This window comes from Coregonus lavaretus (genome assembly GCF_964263955.1).
Source record: "Coregonus lavaretus genome assembly, contig: HAP1_SCAFFOLD_2984, whole genome shotgun sequence".
NCBI classification, from domain to species: Eukaryota; Metazoa; Chordata; class Actinopteri; order Salmoniformes; family Salmonidae; genus Coregonus; species Coregonus lavaretus.
In genome coordinates, this window is record NW_028158882.1 from 4,901 (window position 1) to 32,494 (window position 27,594).

The following is a 27,594-nucleotide window of genomic DNA, read 5'->3' on the forward strand; positions in this document are numbered from 1 at the left end:
ATCCCAGTGCTAGCCGGTCCTCCTCAGAGGAGAGGATCAACCATGAAGCATCAGAACTAGAGAGAAGACTCAGTCTGCTATCCCACAGCAGTAGACAGAGCAGCACAGGTAATCCATCAATTCATCAGTCAATAATCCCAGTTTTCCGTTAATATCCTGACTATATTTGAACCATCAATAAGTTATGTAGTTGGTATCATTCAATTTAATCTGAAATAATTTGACCTTTACTCAATTGACCTTTGATCAATCAATCAATCAATCAATCATCTAATCAATAATATCCTCCCCAGCCTCCACCTCCAGTTACAGCACCTCCGTTGCCGGGGATGACCGCAGCAGTATCTCTTCCTCCTCCTCCAGCCAATCAGACGCCAGCTACGGAAGCCACCTTCCTTTGTGGCCAGAGCCAAAACGCCCCACTTCCTCAACCGAGACCCTGTCGGCCCCTCCTACTGCGAGGTCCTCGGCCAATCTGGACGAGCAACTCTATAATGCTGTCATGAACCGCTCTCCTTTCAAACCGCCTTCCCATACTCGCAGTCTCCACGACAGCGGGCGCCAAAGCTCATTGGACAGCGGGATCGGCATCGCCACGGCCAGCAGCCAATCATCTTACTCCGGGAGCTTCTCTTCCTGTACGGGCAGCCTGGACACAGCCAGTCAGGGAGGAGGGGAGGAGTTTGGGTCTGTCCTTAGTCTACCTCCCCCTCCTCTCTCTCTACCTCCTCTTCTTCCTCCCTCTCTACCTCCTCTTCCTCCTCCCACTCTACCTCCTCCACCTCCTCCTCTGTCCATAATGACCCCTGAGCCCGGCCCTCTCTCCCCCCCTGCTCCCTGCTCCTGCCCCCCCTCTTGCTCCTCCTCCTCCTGCCCCCCCCCCTCCTCCTCCTCCTCCTCCTCCTCCAGGACTAGTGGTTATAGCTCTAGCGCCCCCCGGTGGCAGAGTGAGGAGTACCAGGCACCCAGCCATCTCAGACTACACTACGACAGCCCCAGGAACATCCTCCACACCCTGGCCTTCAGGGATCCTCCGCCCCAGGGAGGAGCACCGGAACCGGGCAGGGACAGGCGGCTCGGTGGAGGTCATGGAGGTCAAGGACAGATCCAGGGGCATGGGTGTCCTTCCCTCCCCTCCACCCCCACCGAGGCCTCTCTCCAGCGGGTAGGGACCACGAGGCAGCCCCCTACGCCCAGACCTCTGCTGTTACCTGGCTGTCCAGTGTGTGGAGGAACGCAGGTAATACAACTCTGTAACTTCTGAACGTAAAAAAAAAAAATTGTTTAAACATTTTATTTTAACCTTTATTTAACCAGGTAAGCCAGTTGAGAACAAGTTCTCATTTACAACTGCGACCTGGCCAAGATAAAGCAAAGCAGTGCGATAAAAACAACAACACAGAGTTACATATGGGGTAAAACAAAACATAAAGTCAAAAATACAACAGAAAATATATATACAGTGTGTGCAAATGTAGCAAGTTATGGAGGTAAGGCAATAAATAGGCTATAGTGCAAAATAATTACAATTAGTATTAACACTGGAATGATAGATGTGCAAGAGATGATGTGCAAATAGAGATACTGGGGTACAAATGAGCAAAATAAATAACAATATAGGGATGAGGTAGTTGGGCGGGCTAATTTCAGATGGGCTGTGTACAGGTGCAGTGATCGGTAAGCTGCTCTGACAACTGATGCTTAAAGCTAGTGAGGGAGATAAGAGTCTCCAGCTTCAGAGATTTTTTGCAATTCGTTCCAGTCCAGTCATTGGCAGCAGAGAACTGGAAGGAATGGCGGCCAAAGGAGGTGTTGGCTTTGGGGATGACCAGTGAGATATACCTGCTGGAGCGCAGACTACGGGTGGGTGTTGCTATGGTGACCAGTGAGCTAAGATAAGACAGGGATTTGCCTAGCAGTGATTTATAGATGACCTGGAGCCAGTGGGTTTGGCGACAAATATGTAGTGAGGACCAGCCAACGAGAGAGTACAGGTCACAATGGTGGGTAGTATATGGGGCTTTGGTGACAAAACGGATGGCACTGTGATAGACTACATCAAATTTGCTGAGTAGAGTGTTGGAAGCTATTTTGTAAATGACATCGCCGAAGTCAAGGATCGGTAGGATAGTCAGTTTTACGAGGGCATGTTTGGCAGCATGAGTGAAGGAGGCTTTGTTGCGAAATAGGAAGCCGATTCTAGATCTAACTTTTGATTGGAGATGCTTAATGTGAGTCTGGAAGGAGAGTTTACAGTCTAACCAGACACCTAGGTATTTGTAGTTGTCCACATACTCTAGGTCAGACCCGCCGAGAGTAGTGATTCTAGTCGGGTGGGCGGGTGCAAGCAGCGTTCGGTTGAAGAGCATGCATTTAGTTTTACTAGTGTTTAAGAGCAGTTGGAGGCTACGGAAGGATTGTTGTATGGCATTGAAGCTCGTTTGGAGGTTTGTTAACACCGTGTCCAATTAAGGGCCAGATGTATACAAAATGGTGTCGTCTGCGTAGAGGTGGATCTGAGAGTCACCAGCAGCAAGAGCGACATCATTGATATACACAGAGAATAGAGTCGGCCGAGAATTGAACCCTGTGGCACCCCCATAGAGACTGCCAGAGGTCCAGACAACAGGCCCTCCGATTTGACACCTTGAACTCTATCTGAGAAGTAGTTGGTGAACCAGGCGAGGCAGTCATTTGAGAAACCAAGGCTATTTAGTCTGCCAATAAGAATGTGGTGGTTGACAGAGTGGAAAGCCTTTGCCAGGTTGATGAAGACCTTATTACAATGCTAATAGATTCCTAGGCTTCATTTGGCTCCGTGTCTGAGGGAGGGAGAGGGGAGAGAGAGGGGGAGGAGAGAGAGAGGGAGGGAGGGAGGAGGGAGAGAGAGGAGGGAGGGAGGGAGGGAGGGAGAGAGAGAGAGAGAGAGAGAGAGAGAGAGAGAGAGAGAGAGAGAGAGAGAGAGAGAGAGAGAGAGAGAGAGAGAGAAGAGAGAGAGAGAGAGAGAGAGAGAGAGAGAGAGAGAGAGAGAGAGAGAGAAAAAAACATGTTGTTGTTTAGATCAAAACCCTCCTGAAAGAGATTCTGCATCAGTCCTGTGATAATTATTATTATTATAATCCTGCCTCCCTCTGGCTACATCCCAAATGGTACCCTTGTTCCCTACATAGTGCACTACTTACCTTTATGGAGCTCTGATCAAAAGTGGAGCCCTATAAGGATTAGGATGCCATTTGGGAAGCAGACTCTATCTCGCTGCCCCCCGTTCGTCTCTAATTGATTTCTGTTTGAAAAAAGGGAGCTTTTGGTAGGCCTCTGAAATGACACCCTATTCCTTATATAGTGCACTACTTTAGACCAGGCTCTGGTGCACTATCTAGGGAATAGGGTGCCATTTAATACATCGTTCGGATTATCTTCAGAGACTGAATGAAAATCAACAAAATTTGTAGTGATTCCTGGATTTCAGTGACAGCTGTTTCAATGTGTGTGTGTCTGGGATTGTGTGTGTCTTAGCGAGGCTCTGAAGAGCAGTGATCAGATGTGAAGAAAGAAACGGACCGAAACACTTGAAGAGACGAGATGTGTTTGTAACTTGAAGAGACGAGCGTGTTTGTAACTTGAAGAGCCGTGTTTGTGACTTGAAGAGACAAGACGTGTTTGTAACTTGAAGAGACGAGCGTGTTTGTAACTTGAAGAGCCGTGTTTGTGACTTGAAGAGACAAGACGTGTTTGTAACTTGAAGAGCCGTGTTTGTAACTTGAAGAGACGAGACGTGTTTGTAACTTGAAGAGCCGTGTTTGTAATTTTCCTTTCTTCGGACATGGTCTCTCAGTGGAACCAAGCCATATTGTGTATAGAGTAAATATTTGTATGATGTCTCTGAAGACTTCAGCCATCAACATGTTCTAGAACAACATGTGCCGTGTGTTCTGGAATACATAGACAGTGATTCTAATTCTAAGAGTGAGACCCAGTAGGCCCTGTGTTCCTCTGCCTTTGAGGAGACAGATTGGGTGCCAGTGTGTCTCCTTTCTTGATGGTGCTGGTGACTGTTCTGTTATGCCCCTCAGACTGCCCTCCCTCTCTGATGTCACTGTGGCGCCTAATTGGCCACTTCTCTCCTGATGTATTACATCTACTCTTAAGAGCTTTGCTTTAGTTGATACCAGCTTCTTCCCCTTTCTGTTGATACCAGCTTCTTCCCCTTTCTGTTGATACCAGCTTCTTCCCCTTTCTGTTGATACCAGCTTCTTCCCCTTTCTGTTGATACCAGCTTCTTCCACTTTCTGTTGATACCAGCTTCTTCCACTTTCTGTTGATACCAGCTTCTTCCCCTTTCTGTTGATACCAGCTTCTTCCACTTTCTGTTGATACCAGCTTCTTCCCCTTTCTGTTGATACCAGCTTCTTCCACTTTCTGTTGATACCAGCATCTTCCCCTTTCTGTTGAGCTCAGCATCTTCCCCTTTCTGTTGAGCTCAGCTTCTTCCCCTTTCTGTTGATTCCAGCTTATTCCCCTCCCCTGTCGAGCACTACATCTTCCCCTCCCCTGTCGAGCACTACATACATCTTCCCCTCCCCTGTCGAGCACTACATCTTCCCCTCCCCTGTCGAGCACTACATCTTCCCCTCCCCTGTCGAACACTACATACATCTTCCCCTCCCCTGTCGAGCACTACATCTTCCCCTCCCCTGTCGAGCACTACATCTTCCCCTCCTCTGTCGAGCACTACATCTTCCCCTCCCCTGTCGAGCACTACATCTTCCCCTCCCCTGTCGAGCACTACATCTTCCCCTCCCCTGTCGAGCACTACATCTTCCCCTCCCCTGTCGAGTACTACATTTCTCCCTCCCCTGTCGAGCACTACATCTTCCCCTCCTCTGTCGAGCACTCCATCTTCCCCTCCCCTGTCGAGCACTACATCTTCCCCTCCCCTGTCGAGTACTACATTTCTCCCTCCCCTGTCGAGCACTACATCTTCCCCTCCTCTGTCGAGCACTACATCTTCCCCTCCTCTGTCGAGCACTACATCTTCCCCTCCCCTGTCGAGCACTACATCTTCCCCTCCTCTGTCGAACACTACATCTTCCCCTCCCCTGTCGAGCACTGCATCTTCCCCTCCCCTGTCGAGCACTACATCTTCCCCTCCCCTGTCGAGCACTACATCTTCCCCTCCCCTGTCGAGCACTACATCTTCCCCTCCCCTGTTTAGCACTACATCTTCCCCTCCCCTGTCGAGCACTACATCTTCCCCTCCCCTGTCGAGCACTACATCTTCCCCTCCCCTGTCGAGCACTACATCTTCCCCTCCCCTGTCGAACACTACATCTTCCCCTCCCCTGTTTAGCACTACATCTTCCCCTCCCCTGTCGAGTACTACATACATCTTCCCCTTTCTGTTGAGCTCAGCATCTTCCCCTTTCTGTTGAGCTCAGCTTCTTCCCCTTTCTGTTGATTCCAGCTTATTCCCCTCCCCTGTCGAGCACTACATCTTCCCCTCCCCTGTCGAGCACTACATACATCTTCCCCTCCCCTGTCGAGCACTACATCTTCCCCTCCCCTGTCGAGCACTACATCTTCCCCTCCCCTGTCGAGCACTACATCTTCCCCTCCCCTGTCGAGCACTACATCTTCCCCTCCCCTGTCGAGCACTACATCTTCCCCTCCTCTGTCGAGCACTACATCTTCCCCTCCTCTGTCGAACACTACATCTTCCCCTCCTCTGTCGAGCACTACATCTTCCCCTCCTCTGTCGAGCACTACATCTTCCCCTCCTCTGTCGAACACTACATCTTCCCCTCCTCTGTCGAGCACTACATCTTCCCCTCCTCTGTCGAGCACTACATCTTCCCCTCCTCTGTCGAACACTACATCTTCCCCTCCCCTGTCGAGCACTACATACATCTTCCCCTCCCCTGTCGAGCACTACATACATCTTCCCCTCCCCTGTCGAGCACTACATTTTTTCCTCCCCTGTCGAGCACTACATCTTCCCCTCCTCTTTCGAGCACTACATCTTCCCCTCCCCTGTCGAGTACTACATTTCTCCCTCCCCTGTCGAGCACTACATCTTCCCCTCCTCTGTCGAGCACTACATCTTCCCCTCCCCTGTCGAGCACTACATCTTCCCCTCCCCTGTCGAGCACTACATCTTCCCCTCCCCTGTCGAGCACTACATCTTCCCCTCCTCTGTCGAACACTACATCTTCCCCTCCCCTGTCGAGCACTACATCTTCCCCTCCTCTGTCGAGTACTACATTTCTCCCTCCCCTGTCGAGCACTACATCTCTCCCTCCCCTGTCGAGCACTACATCTTCCCCTCCCCTGTCGAGCACTACATCTTCCCCTCCCCTGTCGAGCACTACATCTTCCCCTCCCCTGTCGAACACTACATCTTCCCCTCCCCTGTCGAGCACTACATCTTCCCCTCCCCTGTCGAGCACTACATCTTCCCCTCCCCTGTCGAGCACTACATCTTCCCCTCCCCTGTCGAGGACTACATACATCTTCCCCTCCCCTGTCGAGCACTACATCTTCCCCTCCCCTGTCGAGCACTACATCTTCCCCTCCTCTGTCGAGCACTACATCTTCTCCTCCTCTGTCGAACACTACATCTTCCCCTCCCCTGTCGAGCACTACATTTTCCCCTCCCCTGTCGAACACTACATCTTCCCCTCCCCTGTCGAGCACTACACACATCTTCCCCTCCCCTGTCGAGCACTACATCTTCCCCTCCCCTGTCGAGCACTACATCTTCCCCTCCTCTGTCGAGCACTACATCTTCTCCTCCTCTGTCGAACACTACATCTTCCCCTCCCCTGTCGAGCACTACATTTTCCCCTCCCCTGTCGAACACTACATCTTCCCCTCCCCTGTCGAGCACTACATACATCTTCCCCTCCTCTGTCGAGCACAGCTTCCATATCTAGGGCAATCGGATAGGATTAAATGCATAGAAATATAATGAATAGGACGGGCGTCCCCATTCAAGTCAACGCCCGTTCGATTCATTCTATTTCTAGGGCAGTTGGTTCAAACATATACCGACGCGTGTGTGTGTGTGTGTGTGTGTGTGTGTGTGTGTGTGTTGCCCTGCTGTGTGTGTGTGTGTGTGTGTGTGTGTGTGTGTGTGTGTGTGACTGAAGAATTCATGTTGACCCTGTGAACCCCTGACTATGTCTGTCCTCTCCAATACTCCCTCTTCAAGACAATAAGACACTAAGTCTTCCTTCTCTCACCTTTACATTCAACATGTTGTTGTTGACTGGCTGTGAATGGCTCTGTTTCATCATAAGTATTATCCTCTGAACATACCATGACCAGACCTGGGTTCAAATTCTATTTGAAATCTTTCAAATGCTTTGATTGTTTGCTCTAGTCTGTCTGGAGGGGCTAGTGGGCGGGGCTTGCCGCTTTAGGACTATCCCATTGGTCCATTATGCCAGGCACAACTTAAGCAAACACAGATCCGAGTATTTGAAATGATTTCGAAATAGTATTTGAACCCAGGTCTGGTTTACCACCATGGTTGTAGTTTAACCCCACCTCTCTCATCCGTTTGTCCCCCCATCCAGAGTCATCATCCCTGTATAGATCACAACTACATTACCCACGAGCAATGGTTCTCAGCTAGAAAGAGATGTGTTACGCAGGTAAGATGACACGTCGTGTGGTTGTGGTTATTGACAGCATGTGCAAAGATACTTTTAGCTAACCCCTTAGTTTTTTTTTTAAACGTTTAACTGATGCCTAACATGCCGACTACACCGGCCACGCCCCCGTGCGCCAACGAGCGCATGTTAAGTTTGTCCGTCCACGCCAGACGATCAGGACAAACAGGGTAGAAATATCAAAACCAACTCTGAACCAACTATATTAAATTTGGGGACATGTCGAAACACATTATAAACGTTCATGGACATTTAGCTAGCCCGCTAGCTTGCTGTTGCTAGCAAATGTTTCCTGGGATATAAACATTGGGTTGTTATTTTACCTGAAATGTCATTTATTTTTGCTGGATCTTTGTAGAATATCGACTCATTTTGAGTTACACAAAGTCGTGTGTTCTCTACTCCGACAATTAATCCACGGATAAAATGGGAAACCTACACTGAACAAAAATATAAACGTAACATGCAACAATTTCAAAGATTTTACAGAGTTACAGTTCATATAAGGAAATCAGTCAATTGAAATAAATTAATTAGGCTCTATGGATTTCACGTGACTGGGCAGGGGCGCAGCCATGGGTGACCCTGGGCCAATCAGAATGAGTTTTTCCCCACAAAAGGGCTTTATACAGACAGAAATAGTCCTCAGCATTTTTTTTTGCAAGTATGGAACATTTCTGGGATCGTTTATTTCAGCTCATGAAACATGGGACCAACACTTTACATGTATATTTTATATTTTTGTTCAGTGTAGTTATTTTCTAGTAATCTCTCCTAGTTCAGTCTTCTTCTTCTGTGGATTTTATATGGCGGTTGGCAACCAACTTTAAGGTGCATTACCGCCACCAACTGGACTGGAGTGTGGACCTCAGTTCATCTTTCAATCACCCATGCGGCTATATGCTCCTAAAAACCAATGAGGCGGGACGTTGCAGCGCATCAAGCTTCTAACATTTATATTTTAGCGCCTGGCTGCGCAGGCACTCGTTGACGTTCGCGAGCAGTTTGGATGAAATGATTGAATAACATGTATGTGTTGGTAGAGCGTGGAGCTTGGTGTGGTCACCATGTTAGTAGTGGTCCTGTATGGTTCAGTTGGTAGAGCGTGGAGCTTGGTGTGGTCACCATGTTAGTGGTGGTCCTGTATGGGTCAGTTGGTAGAGCGTGGAGCTTGGTGTGGTCACCATGTTAGTGGTGGTCCTGTATGGTTCAGTTGGTGGAGCGTGGAGCTTGGTGTGGTCACCATGTTAGTAGTGGTCCTGTATGGGTCAGTTGGTGGAGCGTGGAGCTTGGTGTGGTCACCATGTTAGTAGTGGTCCTGTATGGTTCAGTTGGTAGAGCGTGGAGCTTGGTGTGGTCACCATGTTAGTAGTGGTCCTGTATGGTTCAGTTGGTAGAGCGTGGAGCTTGGTGTGGTCACCATGTTAGTAGTGGTCCTGTATGGTTCAGTTGGTAGAGCGTGGAGCTTGGTGTGGTCACCATGTTAGTAGTGGTCCTGTATGGTTCAGTTGGTAGAGCGTGGAGCTTGGTGTGGTCACCATGTTAGTAGTGGTCCTGTATGGTTCAGTTGGTAGAGCGTGGAGCTTGGTGTGGTCACCATGTTAGTAGTGGTTGCGCTGTATGGTTCAGTTGGTAGAGCGTGGAGCTTGGTGTGGTCACCATGTTAGTAGTGGTCCTGTATGGTTCAGTTGGTAGAGCGTGGAGCTTGGTGTGGTCACCATGATAGTAGTGGTCCTGTATGGTTCAGTTGGTAGAGCGTGGAGCTTGGTGTGGTCACCATGTTAGTAGTGGTCCTGTATGGTTCAGTTGGTAGAGCGTGGAGCTTGGTGTGGTCACCATGTTAGTAGTGGTCCTGTATGGTTCAGTTGGTAGAGCGTGGAGCTTGGTGTGGTCACCATGTTAGTGGTGGTCCTGTATGGTTCAGTTGGTAGAGCGTGGAGCTTGGTGTGGTCACCATGTTAGTAGTGGTTCTGTATGGTTCAGTTGGTAGAGCTTGGTGTGGTCACCATGTTAGTAGTGGTCCTGTATGGTTCAGTTGGTAGAGCATGGAGCTTGGTGTGGTCACCATGTTCGTAGTGGTCATGTATGGTTCAGTTGGTGGAGCATGGAGCTTGCAACACCAGGGTTGTGGGTTTGATTCCCGGAACCAGCCATATGTAAACTGAATGCAGCATGACTGTAAGTTGCTTTGGATAAAAGCTTCTGCTAGATGGCATATATTATTATTTTTGAGAAAGGTTCCTCTTTCAGCTCTGCTACGAGTGTAAGTGTGAAGTATTCACCGACAATTTATTGTTCCAACAACAACAACAACAACATCTTAACACTCACTATCTCCTTGACTTTAACCTTCCCATGTGTCTCTGCCCAAACAACGACTGTGTCCCAAATAGCACCCTATTCCCTATACGGTGCCTATGGTCCTGGTAGGAAGTAGTGCACTATATAGGGAATAAGGTGCCATTTGGAACGCAACACAGTGTGTTCCCTCCTCCATCTGTTGAGCGCTGAGAACTAATCAGATTAACAGTCATCATCCTCACAGTGTTATCAAAGAGAACTTGTCAAACTCAGTGTGTTGTCAAAGAAAAGTGATATAAGAAAAGCAATGCCATGGGTTTGAATAACCAAATCAGACAAATCAATAACCTGAAGAAAACGCCTCCTAAAAAGATAGAAGAGAGGGAGAGTGTGTATAATGTACTGTAGTACAATGTACTGTAGTATAATGTACTGTAGTATAATGTACTGTAGTATAATGTGTTGTAGTATAATGTACTGTAGTGTAATGTGTTGTGGTATAATGTGTTGTAGTATAATGTGTTGTAGTATAATGTGTTGTAGTATAATGTGTTGTAGTATAATGTGCTGTAGTATAATGTGTTGTAGTATAATGTACTGTAGTATAATGTGTTGTAGTATAATGTACTGTAGTATAATGTGTTGTAGTATAATGTACTGTAGTATAATGTGTTGTAGTATAATGTACTGTAGTATAATGTGTTGTAGTATAATGTACTGTAGTATAATGTGCTGTAGTATAATGTGTTGTAGTATAATGTGTTGTAGTATAATGTGTTGTAGTATAATGTGCTGTAGTATAATGTGTTGTAGTATAATGTGTTGTAGTATAATGTACTGTAGTATAATGTGTTGTAGTATAATGTGCTGTAGTATAATGTGCTGTAGTATAATGTACTGTAGTATAATGTGTTGTAGTATAATGTGCTGTAGTATAATGTGCTGTAGTATATAATGTAGTATAATGTGCTGTAGTATAATGTGCTGTAGTATAATGTACTGTAGTATAATGTGTTGTAGTATAATGTGCTGTAGTATAATGTGTTGTAGTATAATGTACTGTAGTATAATGTGTTGTAGTATAATGTACTGTAGTATAATGTGTTGTAGTATAATGTACTGTAGTATAATGTGTTGTAGTATAATGTACTGTAGTATAATGTGTTGTAGTTTAATGTACTGTAGTATAATGTGCTGTAGTATAATGTGTTGTAGTATAATGTACTGTAGTATAATGTGCTGTAGTATAATGTGCTGTAGTATAATGTGTTGTAGTATAATGTGTTGTAGTATAATGTGTTGTAGTATAATGTGCTGTAGTATAATGTGTTGTAGTATAATGTGTTGTAGTATAATGTACTGTAGTATAATGTGTTGTAGTATAATGTGCTGTAGTATAATGTGCTGTAGTATAATGTACTGTAGTATAATGTGTTGTAGTATAATGTGCTGTAGTATAATGTGCTGTAGTATATAATGTAGTATAATGTGCTGTAGTATAATGTACTGTAGTATAATGTGTTGTAGTATAATGTGCTGTAGTATATTGTGCTGTAGTATGTGATGTAGTATAATGTACTGTAGTATAATGTGTTGTAGTATAATGTGTTGTGTTGTAGTATAATGTGTTGTATTATAGTATAATGTGTTGTAGTATAATGTGTTGTAGTATAATGTACTGTAGTATAATATGTTGTAGTATAATGTGTTGTGTTGTAGTATAATGTGTTGTATTGTAGTATAATGTGTTGTAGTATTAGGTACTGTAGTATAATGTACTGTAGTATAATGTGTTGTGGTATAATGTGTTGTAGTATAATGTGTTGTGTTGTAGTATAATGTGCTGTAGTATAATGTGTTGTAGTATAATGTGTTGTGTTGTAGTATAATGTGTTGTAGTATAATATGTTGTAGTATAATGTACTGTAGTATAATGTGTTGTAGTATAATGTACTGTAGTATAATGTGTTGTAGTATAATATACTGTAGTATAATGTGTTGTAGTAGAATGTACTGTAGTAGAATGTACTGTAGTATAATGTGCTGTAGTATAATGTGTTGTAGTATAATGTACTGTAGTATAATGTGTTGTAGTATAATGTACTGTAGTATAATGTGTTATAGTATAATGTATTGTAGTATAATGTGCTGTAGTATAATGTGTTGTGGTATAATGTGCTGTAGTATAATGTGCTGTAGTATAATGTGCTGTAGTATAATGTGCTGTAGTATAATGTGTTGTAGTATAATGTGATGTAGTATAATGTGCTGTAGTATAATGTGCTGTAGTATAATGTACTGTAGTATATTGTGCTGTAGTATAATGTGTTGTAGTATAATGTGTTGTAGTATAATGTGCTGTAGTATAATGTGCTTTAGTATAATGTGTTGTAGTATAATGTGTTGTAGTATAATGTGTTGTGTTGTAGTATAATGTACTGTAGTATAATGTACTGTAGTATAATGTGTTGTAGTATAATGTACTGTAGTATAATGTGTTGTAGTAGAATGTACTGTAGTAGAATGTACTGTAGTAGAATGTGCTGTAGTATAATGTGTTGTAGTATAATGTACTGTAGTATAATGTGTTGTAGTATAATGTACTGTAGTATAATGTGTTATAGTATAATGTATTGTAGTATAATGTGCTGTAGTATAATGTGTTGTGGTATAATGTACTGTAGTATATTGTGCTGTAGTATAATGTGTTGTAGTATAATGTGCTTTAGTATAATGTGTTGTAGTATAATGTGTTGTAGTATAATGTGTTGTAGTATAATGTGTTGTAGTATAATTTACTGTAGTATAATGTGTTGTAGTATAATGTGCTGTAGTATAATGTGTTGTAGTATAATGTACTGTAGTATAATGTACTGTAGTATAATGTGCTGTAGTATAATGTGTTGTGGTATAATGTGTTGTAGTATAATGTACTGTAGTATAATGTGCTGTAGTATAATGTGTTGTGGTATAATGTGCTGTAGTATAATGTGTTGTAGTATAATGTGCTGTAGTATAATGTGCTGTAGTATAATGTACTGTAGTATAATGTGCTTTAGTATAATGTGCTTTAGTATAATGTACTGTAGTATAATGTGCTGTAGTATAATGTGCTGTAGTATAATGTACTGTAGTATAATGTGCTTTAGTATAATGTACTGTAGTATATTGTGTTATCTAATATTTTCCTCTTTCGGTTCCATTTTAGACAAACAGCCCTTCACATTCAGGACTCTCCCCAACACCAGGTCTGTCTGTCTGTCTGTCTTTCTGCATCTGTCTGTCTGTCTGTCTGTCTGTCTGTCTGCGTCTGTCTGTCTGTCTGTCTTTCTGCATCTGTCTGTCTGTCTGTCTGTCTGCGTCTGTCTGTCTGTCTGTCTGCGTCTGTCTGTCTTTCTGCATCTGTCTGTCTGTCTTTCTGCGTCTGTCTGTCTGTCTGTCTTTCTGCATCTGTCTGTCTGTCTTTCTGCATATGTCTGTCTGTCTTTCTGCGTCTGTCTGTCTGTCTGTCTGTCTTTCTGCATATGTCTGTCTGTCTGTCTGCATCTGTCTGTCTGTTTGTCTGTCTGTCTGCATATGTCTGTCTGTCTGTCTGCATCTGTCTGTCTTTCTGCGTCTGTCTGTCTGTCTTTCTGCATATGTCTGTCTGTCTGTCTGCATCTGTCTGTCTGTTTGTCTGTCTGTCTGCATATGTCTGTCTGTCTGTCTGCATCTGTCTGTCTTTCTGCATCTGTCTGTCTGTCTTTCTGCATATGTCTGTCTGTCTGTCTGCATCTGTCTGTCTGTTTGTCTGTCTGTCTGCATATGTCTGTCTGTCTGTCTGCATCTGTCCGTCTGTCTTTCTGCGTCTGTCTGTCTGTCTTTCTGCATATGTCTGTCTGTCTGTCTGTCTGTCTTTCTGCATATGTCTGTCTGTCTGTCTGTCTGTCTGTCTGTCTTTCTGCATATGTCTGTCTGTCTGTCTGTCTGTCTGTCTGTCTGTCTGTCTGTCTGTCTGTCTGTCTGTCTGTCTGTCTGTCTTTCTGCATATGTCTGTCTGTCTTTCTGCGTCTGTCTGTCTGTCTGTCTGTCTGTCTGTCTTTCTGCATATGTCTGTCTGTCTGTCTGTCTTTCTGCATATGTCTGTCTGTCTGTCTGTCTTTCTGCATATGTCTGTCTGTCTGTCTGCATCTGTCTGTCTTTCTGCGTCTGTCTGTCTGTCTTTCTGCATATGTCTGTCTGTCTGTCTGCATCTGTCTGTCTGTTTGTCTGTCTGTCTGCATATGTCTGTCTGTCTGTCTGCATCTGTCTGTCTTTCTGCATCTGTCTGTCTGTCTTTCTGCATATGTCTGTCTGTCTGTCTGCATCTGTCTGTCTGTTTGTCTGTCTGTCTGTCTGCATCTGTCCGTCTGTCTTTCTGCGTCTGTCTGTCTGTCTTTCTGCATATGTCTGTCTGTCTTTCTGCATATGTCTGTCTGTCTGTCTGTCTGTCTGTCTGTCTGTCTTTCTGCATATGTCTGTCTGTCTGTCTGTCTGTCTGTCTGTCTGTCTGTCTGTCTGTCTGTCTGTCTGTCTGTCTTTCTGCATATGTCTGTCTGTCTTTCTGCGTCTGTCTGTCTGTCTGTCTGTCTGTCTGTCTTTCTGCATATGTCTGTCTGTCTGTCTGTCTTTCTGCATCTGTCTGTCTGTCTGTCTGTCTGTCTGTCTGTCTGTCTGTCTGTCTGTCTTTCTGTATTTCTCTATATATTCATAAATCATTCTAATAGTAACATTGTAGCAGGACTATATGGTCTCTATATATTCATAAACCTGTTGGTGTTAACATTCAATACTGCCCTACTTTTCTCAGATACATCCCCCCAGTGTAGAGAGGTATGGCGGGGTGAGGCGGATCTCTCTCACCCTCTCTCACCCTCCTATTCCACCACGCCCCCACCTCCCCCCGGCACGATGACCCTAAGCAGACAAACCTCAGTCTCTGGTGGTGAGAGCAATGCATCCTGGTTGTTGTTGTTTTTATTTGATATCGTTTTACTAACATGACACGATCTACTTGACTTTAAAAGGTTTGTCTTTTATCTGTTTAAATGTGGACATATCCTTCATCGTGAGGGTTTGAAAATATGGCTGTTGATAATCTTAGGTTACTCATACCGCTCCATCCGTTTAATCAAACTTCTTTGAAATGTACATTTGACATTGCAGCACACTTTACATGTTGTCCTGCTCACAGAATGATATTCTATTTCAATGGTCCTGTTTCCCATAAGTGTCTGTCTGTCTCTCTGTCATTCTCCCAGGGAGTGTCTGTCTGTCTGTCTCTCTGTCATTCTCCCAGGGAGTGTCTGTCTGTCTGTCTCTCTGTCATTCTCCCAGGGAGTGTCTGTCTGACTGTCTCTCTGTCATTCTCCCAGGTAGTGTCTGTCTGACTGTCATTCTCCCAGGTAGTGTCTGTCTGTCTGTCTCTCTGTCATTCTCCCAGGTAGTGTCTGTCTCTCTGTCATTCTCCCAGGTAGTGTCTGTCTGTCTGTCTCTCTGTCATTCTCCCAGGTAGTGTCTGTCTCTCTGTCATTCTCCCAGGTAGTGTCTGTCTGACTGTCTCTCTGTCATTCTCCCAGGGAGTGTCTGTCTGTCTGTCTCTCTGTCATTCTCCCAGGGAGTGTCTGTCTGACTGTCTCTCTGTCATTCTCCCAGGGAGTTTCTTTAAGTTCCCTCCGGATGCTTCTACCATGATGATGTCATCAGTCCTGGACAGGCGTCGCCATCACCACAGCGACCCCAGTGTGAACTACGTCAACATCCCCGTTAGCCCCGCGGCTAAAGCTAACAGAGCTAGCAGAGAGCTGCTCTACATGGAGCTGGATCTACAGTCTGAGCCCTACGGTGGGCCAGTTTCCACCAACACCACTGCAGCGAGAGGTAACTCTTTGCAGCTGCACAGACCCAGTAAGAACACCAACCCTTCTCACATGGCCATTTTAGATGTTTCCCATTTCGGCTCAGTGTTTGCGGCTTTCCATGTTGGCTCAAGTGTTTTGCTGGCTGGTTTGACTAGCTGGCTGGCTGGCTGGTTTGACTAGCTGGTTGGCTGGCTGGTTTAACTAGCTGGTTGGCTGGCTGGTTTGACTAGCTGGCTGGCTGGCTGGTTTGACTAGCTGGTTGGCTGGCTGGTTTGACTAGCTGGTTGGCTGGCTGGTTTGACTAGCTGGTTGGCTGGCTGGTTTGACTAGCTGGCTGGCTGGCTGGTTTGACTAGCTGGTTGGTTGGCTGGTTTGACTAGCTGGTTGGTTGGCTGGTTTGACTAGCTGGCTGGTTTGACTAACTGGCTGGCTGGTTGGCTGGTTTGACTTGCTGGTTGGCTGGCTGGTTTGACTAGCTGGTTGGCTGTCCCTTAGCTCAAGTGTTGCTCTATCTCTATCTGTGTCCCAAATGCCACCCTATTCCCTATATAGTGCACTACTTTGGACCAGAGAATGGCACCCTATTCCCTATATAGTGCACTACTTTAGACCAGAGAATGGCACCCTATTCCCTATATAGTGCACTACTTTAGACCAGAGAATGGCACCCTATTCCCTATATAGTGCACAACTTTAGACCAGAGAATGGCACCCTATTCCCTATATAGTGCACTACTTTAGACCAGAGAATGGCACCCTATTCCCTATATAGTGCACTACTTTAGACCAGAGAATGGCACCCTATTCCCTATATAGTGCACTACTTTAGACCAGAGAATGGCACCCTATTCCCTATATAGTGCACAACTTTAGACCAGAGAATGGCACCCTATTCCCTATATAGTGCACTACTTTAGACCAGAGAATGGCACCCTATTCCCTATATAGTGCACTACTTTGGACCAGATCCCTGTGGGCCCTTTACACTATACAGGGAATAGGGTGCCATTGACTCTGTCTGTTTCTTAGCTGTCTAAAGTGACTTTTCTCGTCCCGTTTCCTTCATTCCTTTAAAACGTCAAATAAGTTGTGAATAGTGGTGCCAAGAAGATTATAAGGCTTCAACTCTTCTGTGTAGTTTGGAGGAAATGAATTGATCACGTTGATGGAATTATAGACTTAGACAGGCTTAGTTATGGGAGAAGAGAGCGACTGAGTCCCTCCACACACACAGACACACACACACACACACACACACACAGACACAGACACACACACACAGAAGCGGTGTCAGTCGGTCGTCATGGAAACAGAGTGTGTAATTGGCAGGAAAATCACTCATTAAATCGTTGACTGAAGCTGAACACAGGAATTGATTTAACCGCTCGGCTCGCTGCACACAATCCTCTGCTTTATCAAAATACAATCCCCAAATGACACCCTATTCCCTGTATTCCCATGGTGCTGTGGTCAACAGTAGTGTACTGTATAGGGAATAGGGTTCCATTTGGAGAGACTTCCAATGATGATATATTGCTGTGCGTTGTTTTCCCAGTAGAATGATGCAGAGACAAACCAGCTATTCTAGCGACGCTCAAACTATCTGGATTGTCTAGTTATTATGAGGATGAATGGATCCTAAATGGTACCAAGGTCCAAAGGGCTTCAGAATCTCCTCAAACAGCTTTAATTTTTAACCTTTTATTTAACTAGGCAAGTCAGTTAAGAACAAATTCTTATTTACAATGACGGCCTACACCGGCCAAACCCCGGACGACGCTGGGCCAATTGTTGCGCCGCCCCTATGGGACTCCCAATCACGGGCCGGTTGTGATACAGCCTGGAATCGAACCAGGGGGGTCTGTAGTGACGCCTCAAGCACTGAGATGCAGTGCCTTAGACCGCTGCTCCACTCGGTCTGTAGTGACGCCTCTAGCACTGAGATGCAGTGCCTTAGACCGCTGCGCCACTCGGGAGCACCAGTAGTAATGTTTCCTTACTACAAAATAAAACGTTCTGTGACAATTTAAAACTGAATTGGATGAATTCAAAATTATTAACGAAAATTCGTCAATGACCCCCCCCCCCCCCCGGATTCTATGGGATGCCACCAAAGGTGACTAAATCACAATTAAATAAATGAATAAATCACAATTAAAGAAGATATCAGAATTGGAAAAGTTGTTTAAACGACGTTGGAGCGTTTTCAACAAACAAAGTCAAGACAGAACTAAATCTATTGATAATAGTTAATAATAAGTATAATAATAAGTATAATAATAATAATAATAATAATAATAATAATAATATTGATAAGACAGAGTTTGGTATCCATTGAGTTAGACTCAACCATAACATCCATGGTAATCCACCCGGTCGTCTACTGGCTAACAAGCTACGCAGTAACGATCAATTAGCTGATAAACCATCCATGGTAATCCACCCGGTCGTCTACTGGCTAACGAGCTACGCAGTAACGATCAATTAGCTGATAAACCATCCATGGTAATCCACCCGGTCGTCTACTGGCTAACGAGCTACGCAGTAACGATCAATTAGCTGATAAACCATCCATGGTAATCCACCCGGTCGTCTACTGGCTAACGAGCTACGCAGTAATGATCAATTAGCTGATAAACCATCCATGGTAATCCACCCGGTCGTCTACTGGCTAACGAGCTACGCAGTAATGATCAATTAGCTGATAAACCATCCATGGTAATCCACCCGGTCGTCTACTGGCTAACGAGCTACGCAGTAATGATCAATTAGCTGATAAACCATCCATGGTAATCCACCCGGTCGTCTACTGGCTAACGAGCTACGCAGTAATGATCAATTAGCTGATAAACCATCCATGGTAATCCACCCGGTCGTCTACTGGCTAACGAGCTACGCAGTAATGATCAATTAGCTGATAAACCATCCATGGTAATCCACCCGGTCGTCTACTGGCTAACGAGCTACGCAGTAATGATCAATTAGCTGATAAACCATCCATGGTAATCCACCCGGTCGTCTACTGGCTAACGAGCTACGCAGTAATGATCAATTAGCTGATAAACCATCCATGGTAATCCACCCGGTCGTCTACTGGCTAACGAGCTACGCAGTAATGATCAATTAGCTGATAAACCATCCATGGTAATCCACCCGGTCGTCTACTGGCTAACGAGCTACGCAGTAATGATCAATTAGCTGATAAACCATCCATGGTAATCCACCCGGTCGTCTACTGGCTAACGAGCTACGCAGTAATGATCAATTAGCTGATAAACCATCCATGGTAATCCACCCGGTCGTCTACTGGCTAACGAGCTACGCAGTAACGATCAATTAGCTGATAAACCATCCATGGTAATCCACCCGGTCGTCTACTGGCTAACGAGCTACGCAGTAATGATCAATTAGCTGATAAACCATCCATGGTAATCCACCCGGTCGTCTACTGGCTAACGAGCTACGCAGTAATGATCAATTAGCTGATAAACCATCCATGGTAATCCACCCGGTCGTCTACTGGCTAACGAGCTACGCAGTAATGATCAATTAGCTGATAAACCATCCATGGTAATCCACCCGGTCGTCTACTGGCTAACGAGCTACGCAGTAACGATCAATTAGCTGATAAACCATCCATGGTAATCCACCCGGTCGTCTACTGGCTAACGAGCTACGCAGTAATGATCAATTAGCTGATAAACCATCCATGGTAATCCACCAGGTCGTCTACTGGCTAACGAGCTACGCAGTAATGATCAATTAGCTGATAAACCATCCATGGTAATCCACCAGGTCGTCTACTGGCTAACGAGCTACGCAGTAATGATCAATTAGCTGATAAACCATCCATGGTAATCCACCCGGTCGTCTACTGGCTAACGAGCTACGCAGTAATGATCAATTAGCTGATAAACCATCCATGGTAATCCACCAGGTCGTCTACTGGCTAACGAGCTACGCAGTAATGATCAATTAGCTGATAAACCATCCATGGTAATCCACCAGGTCGTCTACTGGCTAACGAGCTACGCAGTAATGATCAATTAGCTGATAAACCATCCATGGTAATCCACCCGGTCGTCTACTGGCTAACGAGCTACACAGTAACGATCAATTAGCTGATAAACCATCCATGGTAATCCACCCGGTCGTCTACTGGCTAACGAGCTACACAGTAACGATCAATTAGCTGATAAACCATCCATGGTAATCCACCCGGTCGTCTACTGGCTAACGAGCTACACAGTAACGATAAATTAGCTGATAAACCATCCATGGTAATCCACCCGGTCGTCTACTGGCTAACGAGCTACACAGTAATGATCAATTAGCTGATAAACCATCCATGGTAATCCACCCAGTCGTCTACTGGCTAACGAGCTACACAGTAATGATCAATTAGCTGATAAACCATCCATGGTAATCCACCCAGTCGTCTACTGGCTAACGAGCTACACAGTAACGATCAATTAGCTGATAAACCATCCATGGTAATCCACCCGGTCGTCTACTGGCTAACGAGCTACACAGTAATGATCAATTAGCTGATAAACCATCCATGGTAATCCACCCAGGTCGTCTACTGGCTAACGAGCTACACAGTAACGATCAATTAGCTGATAAACCATCCATGGTAATCCACCCGGTCGTCTACTGGCTAACGAGCTACACAGTAATGATCAATTAGCTGATAAACCATCCATGGTAATCCACCAGGTCGTCTACTGGCTAACGAGCTACGCAGTAACGATCAATTAGCTGATAAACCATCCATGGTAATCCACCAGGTCGTCTACTGGCTAACGAGCTACACAGTAATGATCAATTAGCTGATAAACCATCCATGGTAATCCACCAGGTCGTCTACTGGCTAACGAGCTACACAGTAATGATCAATTAGCTGATAAACCATCCATGGTAATCCACCCAGGTCGTCTACTGGCTAACGAGCTACACAGTAATGATCAATTAGCTGATAAACCATCCATGGTAATCCACCCGGTCGTCTACTGGCTAACGAGCTACACAGTAATGATCAATTAGCTGATAAACCATCCATGGTAATCCACCCGGTCGTCTACTGGCTAACGAGCTACGCAGTAATGATCAATTAGCGGATAAACCATCCATGGTAATCCACCAGGTCGTCTACTGGCTAACGAGCTACGCAGTAATGATCAATTAGCGGATAAACCATCCATGGTAATCCACCCAGTCGTCTACTGGCTAACGAGCTACGCAGTAATGATCAATTAGCGGATAAACCATCCATGGTAATCCACCAGGTCGTCTACTGGCTAACGAGCTACGCAGTAATGATCAATTAGCTGATAAACCATCCATGGTAATCCACCAGGTCGTCTACTGGCTAACGAGCTACGCAGTAACGATCAATTAGCTGATGAAGCAACTATTGAATCTGAAACAGGAGAATTACTATCAGAACCCAAATGAACCAACCAAAGATTCTCCCTTTCTAGAAAGAATTGTCCACCTCTGATTGTACATCCACACCAAGACAGATCGAGTCCTTTTTTTTAAAAGATAGAAGAACTCCTCTTCTCTCAACAGAGGAAGCTTCTCTCTCTATGAAGTCAAAAGGACACTAGATAACAGGAATAAAGGCAGATCACCTGGTTGGGACGGTTTTCCTCCTGAGGTCTATTTATTTTTAGTCATTTAGCAGACGCTCTTATCCAGAGCGACTTACAGGAGCAATTAGGGTTAAGTGCCTTGCTCAAGGGCACGTCGGCAGATTTTTCACCTAGTCGGCTCGGGGATTAGAACCAGCGACCTTTCGGTTACTGGCACAACGCTCTTAACCACTAAGCTGTTGGAACCAATTAGGTCCACTGGTAGTTGAAGTGATGAACACCGCTGTTCACAAAGGTTCATTTGACAGGGATGTAAATACATTATTAAATACTAATTTAGCTTTTATTAGAAAATGTAAGTACGGCCACCCAGTGCTTTCACTATCTTTGATAAACACAGATGTTAATATCCTTATGAGTCTATTGACATAACGTAATAAAAAAATCCCCATCAAAACCACTCAGTTTAAGCCAGAGATATCTGGGGTTTTATTTTGCATGGGCTACGTCTCAATCCACCGCATCAGTCTACGTCGTTCCTCTGCATCTGGGGCAGGTGGCTTAGTGGTTAAGAGCGTTGTGCCAGTAACCGAAAGGTCGCTGGTTCTAATCCCCGAGCCGACTAGGTGAAAAATCTGCCGACGTGCTCTTGAGCAAGGCACTTAACCCTAATTGCTCCTGTAAGTCGCTCTGGATAAGAGCGTCTGCTAAATGACTAAATAATAAAAAATAATAAGGTGGCCGAGTTATAGCTGTGCTTGTCAGACCATGAGACATCCCGAAAATCGGTCTTCTCACGAACACGATGGTGTCCTTATACAACTTTCAAAATACAGAAATACAACCGGTATGATGCACTTTTACCAAAATATCGTTTTGAGGTGGAATTTTCCTTTAAGTAATTGTTTTAATAATAAAGTGAAAATAAGTTTATGGCATATATAATAAAATAAGTAGTTGATTCAATAACAACAATTATATAGCTCATTAATAGTTTTACTATTGAAGTAATATAATTAATAGCTTTAATAAAGACAGGTTATTATGGTGTAATCACCAATGGGTTAAAACTGTCCTTGATAAAGACAGGTCATTATGGTGTAATCACCAATGGGTTAAAACTGTCCTTGATAAAGACAGGTCATTATGGTGTAATCACCAATGGGTTAAAACTGTCCTTGATAAAGACAGGTCATTATGGTGTAATCACCAATGGGTTAAAACTGTCCTTGATAAAGACAGGTCATTATGGTGTAATCACCAGTGGGTTAAAACTGTCCTTGATAAAGACAGGTCATTATGGTGTAATCACCAATGGGTTAAAACTGTCCTTGATAAAGACAGGTCATTATGGTGTAATCACCAATGGGTTAAAACTGTCCTTGATAAAGACAGGTCATTATGGTGTAATCACCAGTGGGTTAAAACTGTCCTTGATAAAGACAGGTCATTATGGTGTAATCACCAATGGGCTAAAACTGTCCTTGATAAAGACAGGTCATTATGGTGTAATCACCAGTGGGTTAAAACTGTCCTTGATAAAGACAGGTCATTATGGTATAATCACCAATGGGTTAAAACTGTCCTTGATAAAGACAGGTCATTATGGTGTAATCACCAGTGGGTTAAAACTGTCCTTGATAAAGACAGGTCATTATGGTATAATCACCAATGGGTTAAAACTGTCCTTGATAAAGACAGGTCATTATGGTGTAATCACCAATGGGTTAAAACTGTCCTTGATAAAGACAGGTCATTATGGTGTAATCACCAGTGGGTTAAAACTGTCCTTGATAAAGACAGGTCATTATGGTGTAATCACCAATGGGCTAAAACTGTCCTTGATAAAGACAGGTCATTATGGTGTAATCACCAATGGGCTAAAACTGTCCTTGATAAAGACAGGTCATTATGGTGTAATCACCAGTGGGTTAAAACTGTCCTTGATAAAGACAGGTCATTATGGTGTAATCACCAATGGGTTAAAACTGTCCTTGATAAAGACAGGTCATTATGGTGTAATCACCAATGGGCTAAAACTGTCCTTGATAAAGACAGGTCATTATGGTGTAATCACCAGTGGGTTAAAACTGTCCTTGATAAAGACAGGTCATTATGGTGTAATCACCAATGGGCTAAAACTGTCCTTGATAAAGACAGGTCATTATGGTGTAATCACCAATGGGCTAAAACTGTCCTTGATAAAGACAGGTCATTACGGTGTAATCACCAATGGGCTAAAACTGTCCTTGATAAAGACAGGTCATTATGGTGTAATCACCAGTGGGTTAAAACTGTCCTTGATAAAGACAGGTCATTATGGTGTAATCACCAATGGGTTAAAACTGTCCTTGATAAAGACAGGTCATTATGGTGTAATCACCAATGGGTTAAAACTGTCCTTGATAAAGACAGGTCATTATGGTGTAATCACCAATGGGCTAAAACTGTCCTTGATAAAGACAGGTCATTATGGTGTAATCACCAATGGGCTAAAACTGTCCTTGATAAAGACAGGTCATTATGGTGTAATCACCAATGGGCTAAAACTGTCCTTGATAAAGACAGGTCATTATGGTGGAATCACCAATGGGCTAAAACTGTCATTGATAAAGACAGGTCATTATGGTGTAATCACCAATGGGCTAAAACTGTCCTTGATAAAGACAGGTCATTATGGTGTAATCACCAGTGGGTTAAAGCTGTCCTTGATAAAGACAGGTCATTATGGTGTAATCACCAATGGGCTAAAACTGTCCTTGAGTTTACAGCAGTATACTGTAATATCAATGATAATCTACTGACAGCCACCAGTAATACGGAAAGCAACACTGATGTTATCTCTCTCTCCAACCACGGTGTATGAATAGAGAAACACTGATGTTATCTCTCTCTCCAACCACGGTGTATGAATAGAGAAACACTGATGTTATCTCTCTCTCCAACCACGGTGTATGAATAGAGAAACACTGATGTTATCTCTCTCTCCAACCACGGTGTATGAATAGAGAAACACTTATGTTATCTCTCTCTCCAACCACGGTGTATGAATAGAGAAACACTGATGTTATCTCTCTCTCCAACCACGGTGTATGAATAGAGAAACACTGATGTTATCTCTCTCTCCAACCACGGTGTATGAATAGAGAAACACTGATGTTATCGCTCTCTCCAACCACGGTGTATGAATAGAGAAACACTGATGTTATCTCTCTCTCCAACCACGGTGTATGAATAGAGAAACACTGATGTTATCTCTCTCTCCAACCACGGTGTATGAATAGAGAAACACTGATGTTATCTCTCTCTCCAACCACGGTGTATGAATAGAGAAACACTGATGTTATCTCTCTCTCCAACCACGGTGTATGAATAGAGAAACACTGATGTTATCTCTCTCTCCAACCACGGTGTATGAATAGAGAAACACTGATGTTATCTCTCTCTCCAACCACGGTGTATGAATAGAGAAACACTGATATTACCTCTCTCCAACCAAGGTGTATGAATAGAGAAACACTGATATTATCTCTCTCTCCAACCACGGTGTATGAATAGAGAAACACTGATATTATCTCTCTCTCCAACCACGGTGTATGAATAGAGAAACACTGATGTTACCTCTCTCTCCAACCACGGTGTATGAATAGAGAAACACTGATGTTATCTCTCTCTCCAACCACGGTGTATGAATAGAGAAACACTGATGTTATCTCTCTCTCCAACCACGGTGTATGAATAGAGAAACACTGATGTTATCTCTCTCTCCAACCACGGTGTATGAATAGAGAAACACTGATGTTATCTCTCTCTCCAACCACGGTGTATGAATAGAGAAACACTGATGTTATCTCTCTCTCCAACCACGGTGTATGAATAGAGAAACACTGATATTACCTCTCTCCAACCAAGGTGTATGAATAGAGAAACACTGATATTATCTCTCTCTCCAACCACGGTGTATGAATAGAGAAACACTGATATTATCTCTCTCTCCAACCACGGTGTATGAATAGAGAAACACTGATGTTACCTCTCTCTCCAACCACGGTGTATGAATAGAGAAACACTGATGTTATCTCTCTCTCCAACCACGGTGTATGAATAGAGAAACACTGATATTATCTCTCTCTCCAACCACTGTGTATGAATAGAGAAACACTGATGTTATCTCTCTCTCCAACCACGGTGTATGAATAGAGAAACACTGATGTTACCTCTCTCTCCAACCACGGTGTATGAATAGAGAAACACTGATGTTATCTCTCTCTCCAACCACGGTGTATGAATAGAGAAACACTGATGTTATCTCTCTCTCCAACCACAGTGTATGAATAGAGAAACACTGTTGTTATCTCTCTCTCCAACCACGGTGTATGAATAGAGAAACACTGATGTTATCTCTCTCTCCAACCACGGTGTATGAATAGAGAAACACTGATGTTATCTCTCTCTCCAACCACGGTGTATGAATAGAGAAACACTGATGTTATCTCTCTCTCCAACCAAGGTGTATGAATAGAGAAACACTGATGTTATCTCTCTCTCCAACCACGGTGTATGAATAGAGAAACACTGATGTTATCTCTCTCTCCAACCACGGTGTATGAATAGAGAAACACTGATGTTATCTCTCTCTCCAACCACGGTGTATGAATAGAGAAACACTGATGTTATCTCTCTCTCCAACCACGGTGTATGAATAGAGAAACACTGATGTTATCTCTCTCTCCAACCACGGTGTATGAATAGAGAAACACTGTTGTTATCTCTCTCTCCAACCACGGTGTATGAATAGAGAAACACTGATGTTATCTCTCTCTCCAACCACGGTGTATGAATAGAGAAACACTGATGTTATCTCTCTCTCCAACCACGGTGTATGAATAGAGAAACACTGATGTTATCTCTCTCTCCAACCACGGTGTATGAATAGAGAAACACTGATGTTATCTCTCTCTCCAACCACGGTGTATGAATAGAGAAACACTGATGTTATCGCTCTCTCCAACCACGGTGTATGAATAGAGAAACACTGATGTTATCTCTCTCTCCAACCACGGTGTATGAATAGAGAAACACTGATGTTATCTCTCTCTCCAACCACGGTGTATGAATAGAGAAACACTGATGTTATCTCTCTCTCCAACCACGGTGTATGAATAGAGAAACACTGATGTTATCTCTCTCTCCAACCAAGGTGTATGAATAGAGAAACACTGATGTTATCTCTCTCTCCAACCACGGTGTATGAATAGAGTAGCAGACTGAAGAAGAGATTCAGCAACTCTTGGAGGATAGTGGAAGTTGATAAAAAAAAATCCTACTTTATTGTTAAAACCAACGAGTTTTGGGTCCGTAGCCTTCATCAGCAACCCAGCAATATAAAAGTAATTTATGATTTATTGTTCAGAAATTGGTGTCCATCAGCAAAAACAATGATGTCTCCAGCACACTGAGATCCCCAAGTGTATTCATTATAATGGTTCAATATGACGTCTTTATGACCTAAGGTTGAATATAATACATACTGTTGGGATCTTACTGTAATAATATCCTATTATGAAACACAGAACCTGCTCAAAGCCATTGGCTCTGTGTGTTTTTCTATTGTGTGTCCCCATTCACCACCCTTCTACCAAAGTGTACACTCCCCATCATGGATTTAGGATTGTTAGAAGCAAAGTGTGCAAGACAACATTTCAGGAGAAGGCAGGATGATCAGGACACTGTTTGTATGTTCTTGTAAAGTCCCATGATGTTGTAGTCACTGGTTGTTGTTGGTCTTCCTGTCCAGTAGGGGGCTCCACCAGGTATGCCCACACAGACATCACAACCTCAGAGACAGCTCAGAGAGTAGGAGCAGAACACGCCCAGGGGAGAGAGGACAGGCTGATGGAGCTGGAACACGCCCAGGGGAGAGGGGACAGGCTGATGGAGCAGAACACGCCCAGGGGGAGAGAGGACAGGCTGATGGAGCTGGAGCAGAACACGCCCAGGGGAGAGGGGACAGGCTGATGGAGCTGGAGCAGAACCCGCCCAGGGGAGAGGGGACAGGCTGATGGAGCTGGAGCACGCCCAGGGGAGAGAGGACAGGCTGATGGAGCTGGAGCAGAACCCGCCCAGGGGAGAGGGGACAGGCTG

At 44.2% G+C, this 27,594-nt stretch overlaps 1 protein-coding gene across 1 annotated transcript; it reads left to right on the plus strand.

Moving 5' to 3' along the window:
* On the plus strand, positions 1–27,468 carry LOC311123510 (uncharacterized protein; the record flags this gene model as incomplete). The annotated part of the gene is made up of 7 exons (XM_084197766.1): positions 1–108; positions 294–1,240; positions 7,578–7,655; positions 13,183–13,222; positions 14,803–14,937; positions 15,648–15,899; positions 27,248–27,468. Coding segments are annotated over 7 exons (1,781 nt in total), but the record flags the coding sequence as incomplete, so codon positions are not given.
* Between the last annotated feature and the right edge of the window lie 126 nt (positions 27,469–27,594).